This window comes from Colias croceus, chromosome 7 (genome assembly GCF_905220415.1).
Source record: "Colias croceus chromosome 7, ilColCroc2.1".
In the NCBI taxonomy this organism is placed as follows: domain Eukaryota; kingdom Metazoa; phylum Arthropoda; class Insecta; order Lepidoptera; family Pieridae; genus Colias; species Colias croceus.
Genome location: NC_059543.1, coordinates 668,927 through 677,478, shown reverse-complemented (window position 1 = coordinate 677,478; position 8,552 = coordinate 668,927). Strand labels below are relative to the sequence as shown.

Sequence of the window (8,552 nt, the reverse complement as noted above, 5' to 3'; positions counted from 1 at the left end):
TTATCATAAAAACGGGAAAATACGATAAAAAAAATATTGTTTAACTGGTTCCTTATATTATAATAATCATGTATACGATTGTCAAGAAAGAACAGGAGAGTCTAACGATTTTATATTTTTTCTATCTAATCTATCGTCTAATTTAGAACGAGATCGAGATCTAAAAAAAAATGGCACACAAATAATATTTAGTGTAAAAAAAAAATTATCACAGTTTCCGTCTCACGTTTTGGTAATATTAATTTAGTATTAAGGAAATTTGGTATTTAGGTAGTAAGCTAGGTATCACTGAACTAAAACCTATCAATTATTCTGTAACAAATATCATACGTGGATGATACAGCGGGTTGATGCTAACTTATGAAGAGCTTTTCATTATAAAGCTTAACCTTTATAACATCCTTCTATATTAAAAAGTACAAAATTTCAATAAAACGGCCATTGCAGTTACATTTCCAACGTAAAAGCTGTTTTCAAAATAAACCCGCATAGTTCCCGTTCCCGTGGGATTTCCGGGTAAAATTCATCCTATGTGTTAATCCAAGGTACCCAACCTATGTGTGTGCTAAATTTTATTTTATTCAGTAGATTTGCGTGAAAGAGTAACAAACACACACATCCATCCTCACAAACTTTCTCATTTATATATTACTAGCTTTCCGCCCGCGACTTTGCCCGCGTTTTCAAAGAAAAACCCGCATAGTTCCCGTTCCCGTGGGATTTCCGGGATAAAACTCATCCTATGTGTTAATCTAAGTTATCATCTATATATGTGTGCTAAATTTCAATGTAATCAGTTCAGTAGTATTTACGTGAAAAAGTAACAAACATACACACACACATCCATCCTCACAAACTTTCGCATTTATAATATTACTAGTAGGATAGGATAGTAGGATGCTGATGCAAGTTTTTAAATATTTACTACATAGTATAAAACAAAGTCGTTTTCTCTGTCCCTATGTCCCTTTGTATGCCTTAAATCTTTAAAACTACGCAACAAATTTTGATGCGGTTTTCTTTAATAGATAGAATGATTCAAGAGGAAGGTTTTAGTATATATTTTATTAGGTTTTAGACAAAGCGGGCGAAGCCGCGGACGATAAGCTAGTCTTGTTAACACTAAACATCAAATAATATGATCATAATATTTGCGTCATAATTACTATTTCGTCAATAAAAACAACATATCATCGATTAGGTTTAAAATTTATAACCACCGTAAAAATATACAATTAAATATTTTGTTAGTTATCTGATAAGTATAATGCACTTTTGCCCTTGAACTTGAAATTTTACTCTCAACGAGCCTAAAAAAGTTTTACTTCAAGATAAAAACACAACAAAAGTATATTCTCTTCATACAATTTCTTTAAATATGTTATGTTTTTTAATGAAGCTAAGCTACTAACAGAATTTCGTAATTTTCTCTTTTATATTTTAAGCATTGATATAGTAATTTTAATATTAAAATGAATATCCAGATTCGTGTTTCAATGAAAGTTTTTAAAATCAGTTTCATATATTATTATGTATTATCATATCATAGATTGTATGATATGATACATTAACCTAAGACAGGATAAGGAATAATTTGGAAGTTTTTCCTCGTTTCTAGATAATTTTATTCTAGTTTTTCTAATTTCAAAAAAGTATATTATCATAATGAAAACTAAATAAAAGATGAGCCTTAAAAACTACAAAATATAAATGTCGTCTGTTCAATAAATTAAACGTTTCTCATGAAATACGTTGGCGGAAACTTGCATATAATATATATTATATACCTAAATGCATACTTAAACGGGTATGATATATCTATTAATCAAATATGTTTTTATAAGCTTATATATATCAGGGGTTCCCAATCTTTTTCAGCTCGCGGCGCAGTTTCATGATAAGTTTTTTGTCGCAGCGCCCTACCCTCTCAACTATTATTACTATAGCTATTTGAAAAGGAAACAGTCGATAATGGTACCTACAATAAAATAATATAAATTAGATTAGGCAAAGAAGGACAAACATTAACTCAATTTCTTTATTGTAAAATAATTTAAAGAGAAATCAGGTAGGTACGGCTTAAGAAAAATAAAAATAGAACACGATAAAACATAATAAAAATAGAATACTCGCGAATTTAAGCAGATCGACTCACGACGCCCGGCCCATCTTCACTTTCTACGGCGCACCAGGGCGCCGCGCCGCGGCGCACAGTTTGGGAACCCCTGTTATATCTTTTAAATAAAATATAGACTTACAGCAAAAACACGTTTGTAACATTTTTAAATGCCATGTAAAAAAATGGGTGGCAGATGTATTTCACACCTGTTTCACTGATTTTAATTAAAAGTACTAATAGACTGTCTTGTTTAAGTTTTTCCTGAAAATAACCCATGACCATACAACTCGTGCCACGACTGTACGAAAAAGCCGAACAGATAGATATAAAACCACCCCTTCAAATAGAAAAAAAAAATTAGATTAATTCGCGGTTGTTTGTTGCACTTATCCTAAAAACAACTACGAGTCCAAAGCAGTCGTTTACATACGAACATGTGGGTTAGATACAAACATACAGGTAAAGGTAATTAAAGTTATTGTGAAAAATTAATGATGACCTAATTTTATACACGAGACTTCACCTACGTTCTCTTCTATTCTCTAAAAAGAATTATTCCATAGAAAGCATATAATTATAAATATATCACAGCTGTGATAAATAAACAGGTATGAATGTTGAGTTACATCAAAATCCATCCAGCCGTGGTTAAGCAATAAACGAACAAACTTTCACATTTATCTCGTCACTACAATGCTAGTAATGGAAATGTCAAAGTTAGGCAAACAGCCAAGTGTAAATTATTAAATATAAAAGATTATCACAATTTGATCGAGCCTCCGATAATGTTACGAGTGAGTTACATCACTGAGTCATTGCATTCTTTGTTATGTCGACTAGTGTTGTGCGACTGCGACTGCGACTACGAGTTACGACTACGACTACGGCTAGGTATGAGTTTATATACTACTGTGATTCTGTCTATAAACGTCAAATATCTGTTGGTGCTCTGGATTTTGTTTTGAAGGACGATTTTTATTTGTTTAAGTGAGAGGCGATGTATTTTGTAGTAACGATTAGAAAGAAAATAATAAGTAATTTTTCCCATATAATTTGACAAAAAATATTTCTTACAACTCTAACGAGATAATATTTGTTACCAATGTGGCTATTTCCATAACCTGTGTTAAAAATTAAAAAGTCATTTCAATAAACGCTTAATAATTACCGGCAACCATTTTCTTTGCGGGGTCGATAAAAAAAAATACCACCAATAGAATTATTTATTACCATATACAACATTACATGCATCAATCCCTATACTATCCAATAAGTTACAACAGCTCAAATATAAAAAAAAAAATGCAAAAAATTGTCGCACGTCGATCAACAGCCTAACATTGCTAAGTGGGTACGGAACAAGGTCACGGCCAGGCTCACATCTGCAAAGGTTATGTCGGCGAAAGCTTTCGATTTTAATGATAGCTATAAGATAAATTGACCATTGAGTATCCTTTACAAACTATCGTAACTGTTTTGACATGGTTTTTTGTATTTTTTTTATATTTGGATGTATTTGAAGTGCCTGTAAGATTTTTTCAACATTTTGTCTTATTAAGGAAAGTAAAGTATATATAACACTTACAGTTTGTAAAGAATGATATTATGCTGTGTAATTATTATTCTATGTGAACCTAAATATTCTTATTAAAGTTAAACAACGTCGTTTATTTATTAGACCAGGGTAGATAATTTTTGAAACAAAAAAACGACGTGTGGCTGGCACTCGGGGACTGCCGCGGTAAAGCTATTGCATGCTACCGGCTATGCTTTCAAGCCACACCTCCGCCCGTCGGAGTGGGGAGCGTGAGGTTTTTTCGTTACGGAATTTCTCTATTCGGTCCCCATGCTCAAGGCCCGCGATAGAAGCTATGCAATAGCTTAAAAAAAATCGCAGTAGGATGAAACCCATTAGAAAAGGAGGGAATATGATAAAAATAAAAGGAAAAATAAATTACAGACAATCCGAGTTCGGGAAGTGGGAGGGGGGGGGGGGCTTCTAAGGTTAAAAAATGGTTTCTCTTGATTTCCGACAAAACTACAAGTCCTATGGAAAAAAGTTCAATAGCAAAGTTGTAGGTAATAAAAAAGAGTGTGTGTACTTATGTACACGCGTTAGAAGTTATACTTCTTTGGCTATACTAGAATATACAACTTGAACATAGTTATCAATTTCATACCACCTAGAACTAACTTCATGCTGTTAAATTTAGGTGTCGGTGTGCGCGCGCATCGTAAAAATTCACTCTCATCATTTTTCTCCATCGCGCCAAAAGAAGTAAAAGTTCAAAAAGTTCTACAACTTTTGTATTCGCAATTTTTTCACATAACCTCAAAATTTAGGTGAAAAATTCAAAAAACGAAGTTTTTGGTTTTTTGTAATTATATTATCTTTTTCAAAAAAAAAATTTTTACTACGATATTTGGTGAAAACTTACCTTATTATGTCCCAAATACACTGTAATTTATTTGATTGAAAATATTTATTTTTTCGCATTATTTCAACTTAATACCAAAAAAACAACCTAATTTTCAATCGAAAATTCTGACGTCAAAATATTAGCTGTTTTTCAAAAAGTTTGGGGGCTTTTGTTCGTTGAAATATCTACTTTCTGATGGTGTAAAATATAATATATATTATCGTAGTAAATTTACTTAGAAAATGCATACAAACAGTGTGATAATGAGCTTTTACTAAATCTATAACTGAGTAAATCTACAATTTTATGAGTTTGCCTCTTTCTGTATTAAAGGCTGATTTATGTATATTATAGTTTAAAATGCGGATATCACGAATCTAAATCCTAGAACGCATAGAATATTAATATGATATCAATGCAAGGTTACTTTACCTATCCATTTTATTGCAGTGTTGCATCCTGAACAAGCTTTATTAAAGTTCATGGTAAGAGAAAGTAGATACTTAGAACTTGTTAATAGATATACATTAAATTTATTTACCGTCACAAAATTATCGAACAGTTGCCAACAGAAAAATGTGGAATAATATGACTTAATAAGAAATAGCTTGATGATCATTTTCTGTATAAAATAAATTATCACCTTATGAATTTATATGCATTAAGATCACTTTTTTCGTCTATATAATATTATCTAATTTGTTTACCCATTTTATTTTTAACTAGCTGTCCGCCCCGGCTTCGCCCGTGGTACATATTTAAGTTTTCTCTACATAAGAACCATCCTCGTACTTCAAGGAATATAATAAAAAAAGAATTATCGAAATCGGTTCAGCTGTTCACACGTGATGCCGTGACAACGCGAAACGGGTTTCATTTAAACTTACTTCTCAGCGATACTTTGATGATGATAATTAAAAAGCGAAGTATAGCTAATTCATAATAATAATAAATTTTGAATCAAGAGCCTACAGATTCAAAAGAATTTCAATTTCGCACACGGTCAATGTTAAATGCTTAAATTTAACGGTAGCTTATGTAACGTGTAATCAATAATAATCAATGTCCCCATTCTATATATAAATACCTAATTACATAATATTTCATTACCTACATCAATTTATAAATGAAATAATATGCTAAATATCTCAAAAAACGGAAGGCTTAATGTTAAATGAACCTTTAAACCTTATAAAGATATATATAAAAGTACCTACAAAATAATAGTAATCGTCCAATCAAGACATTCCAGTTTTATTTGATTCCTTTGTTAAAACACGATAAATGTTTCTAAAAATATCGATGACATAAAAACTGTGTAAATCGTAATATATTCTAAAAAGCGAGTGACAAAATTTAGGATTCCACGGTAAGGAACATTAAAATTATAATGAGATTGCCGATAGAAGATGAGAAGGTCACGAATTTACATACCGGCTTTACCGTCAACTTTGACTGCGCAAAACATCGCATATAATAATATTATGTATCCTCTATAATAAACTATATAAATATCGCGGCTATGATGCCTTAATGTCGAATATTAATACGTTGTGGTAAACCTTGAAATATTTTCGAGTAATTTAATATTTAACGTCTTCGATTTATAAATGGTTAATGGTGTAATAAAATGCGAGAATAATTATAACATTGGTTTATTAACAATATACAAATCAGAGGGTATCACAGAATCGCTTGAACGATCTAAAGAGGGAGGGGGGGACAAAGAAGTTGAGTATTTTTGGACTAGATTATAGGCTAGGTGGTGAGGGCTTATTGGGGAGGTTGGGGAAGGTGGGCGCCGGAGGGCTGGAAACCGTTCTCGTTGGCGACGTAGGTGACAGTGTAGAGGACACCGTCGGGACCGGGGTAGGAGAATTGACCGCGGACTTCCAAAGCCTCATTCTCACTTCCGACGTTCTTCAGCTGGCCGTTCTCTTGGGCGCTGATGCCGTTGGATGTCTCCAAGCTGTCGGAATAAACACATATTAATAACGACACTATTAATTAATCTCATTCGCAGTGGAAGAAAACTGAATGACATGATGACATTATGAATATTTGAACGTTTCGTCAATTTTGTTACCGAATATCGCTCGTGAACGATATTTAAAAGGTGAAGAAATCGTGAATATTAAATAATACTATATATGAGGAAGTCAAATATCAATTCATATGAATTAAATAGCTATTTTGAGTCCTGATCTATCTAGATCTATATAAAAGGTTTACTAGACGTGAAAGGGCTCCTGAGTGTTTCCAGATTGGGATATGATGAAGGGAGCAATAGGTAAAACTTACGTGTAGGCGTAGGGGCCGACTCCGATGTTGTCGCTCTCGTATCTGAGGATCTGGGCATCGCCGTCGTTGGTGGTGGGGGGCGCGGCGAGGGCGGCCACAACGCACAGAGCGAAAACTACGAACTGTAAACGAAAAAAAATAATAATATAAATATATATATATATACCTATTAACTCTTGTTAGGCCGGGATCGGCTAGAACACCACAGGCATTGTTGCCTTAAATATCACATGTTATAAAAAGATCGATTATTTGAAGGTACAAATTCTTATAAAGGGTTGATTCCAAACGTACCGATTTCATTTTTGAAGGATTTGGTTTTTTTATGTGTTGCGGTGAAAAGCAATCGAGCGACTGATGCCAATGGAATAAAGATGTGCCTTTTTATACTGACTAACACTGCAGGCAAGGACGCGTTGTGACATTTGATCTTAGCATCTTCGGTCAGCGATCCTCTACATATAGGTAACCAAAGGTTCTTCGTGTCCGGTTGGATGAAGGATACCGTTTGTTAGGAACATAAGGTCAATTATGGAATTATACAGTTTACGGATTTATTGAGGATTAGAATTGAGCATTATTAATTGCATAGTCAAATTTACAGATTTTTTTACATTTAAACGTTCGGAACATAAAGTTTTAAGGTAGCGGAATACAGCTTCAATACTTATTTCAAATCATTCAATACTAATTAAAACTGATATTTAAAATACAAGATGCGTAGAGCAATATTGTAACTAACATTATAAAGCATATTTTTGTTATATTCATACTAAATCAGGCCGTACGTTTTAACATGATTGAGTGGACTTTCACATTTATAATATTAGTAGGATTTGTAGTATGTTTTAGGAATGATAAATCTAGGAAGGCTAGACACAGGGCGGTGAACTATTGCTCGTATGGGTATTTAGCAATAGATTTAACGTAATATGTAATTTGCTTTAATATTGAGAACGAATACGAATAGGTTTATAGAAAGTTTTGATAGATTTTAATAATGTAATTATAATATTAATAAGATTGATTCTAGACTGCTAGCTGTTTAGCGTGACTTTGTTTATATTTGAAACTTGTAATTTGCTCTAAATTCAGATGGAATAGACCGAGAAAAAGTGTAAAAAGATGTTCTAAAATCTAAATTATAAACAATATAAAATTATTGTTAGCTTGTTTAACATTTCTTTGCAAAGTACCTGATTTAAGAATATAATGCAATTGCAAAGTAACTGATAAAGTATTGTAGATAATATTGAGGATTTTCACTACCTATCCTACTAATATTATAAATGCGAAAGTTTGTGAGGATAATATGTGCGTGTGTGTTTGAGAGCTAGTCCATTATATTTTATTCATATTGATATTCGGACTAAATTTATTTTTAGAGCTACTGGCCATTCATTATTTAATCTTATGAAAATAATTTTTTGAAAAAATAAAGAAATCATTATCTCATATGAAATAAAATAAAAAACAGAACTATTTTGATTGTTTGTCGATGAAATCTAGAGCAATTAGATTACACCCACAAAACAAACTTATCCGTGGCAAAAACGCAATCAATAAAGATCTATTTCATATAATTATATAACTCATTGAGATTCTATTGTAATCTAAATCCTATACAGATAGTTACATAACTCGAGTGGGCGAAAAATTATAACTTATTCCGCTAGCGGCTTTCGAGTAATATCACAATGACAAAGTATATT

At 32.2% G+C, this 8,552-nt stretch overlaps 1 protein-coding gene across 1 annotated transcript; it reads right to left on the bottom strand.

Moving 5' to 3' along the window:
• Positions 1-6,178: 6,178 nt before the first annotated feature.
• LOC123693131 (flexible cuticle protein 12-like) lies at positions 6,179-7,233 on the bottom strand. Its single transcript, XM_045638095.1, has 3 exons — positions 7,135-7,233; positions 6,841-6,962; positions 6,179-6,508 (listed from the first exon to the last, which is right to left on the bottom strand). The coding sequence occupies exons 1-3, from the start codon at positions 7,141-7,143 to the stop codon at positions 6,313-6,315; spliced, it is 327 nt and encodes a 108-aa protein (XP_045494051.1). The 5' UTR covers positions 7,144-7,233; the 3' UTR covers positions 6,179-6,312.
• Positions 7,234-8,552: the final 1,319 nt, after the last annotated feature.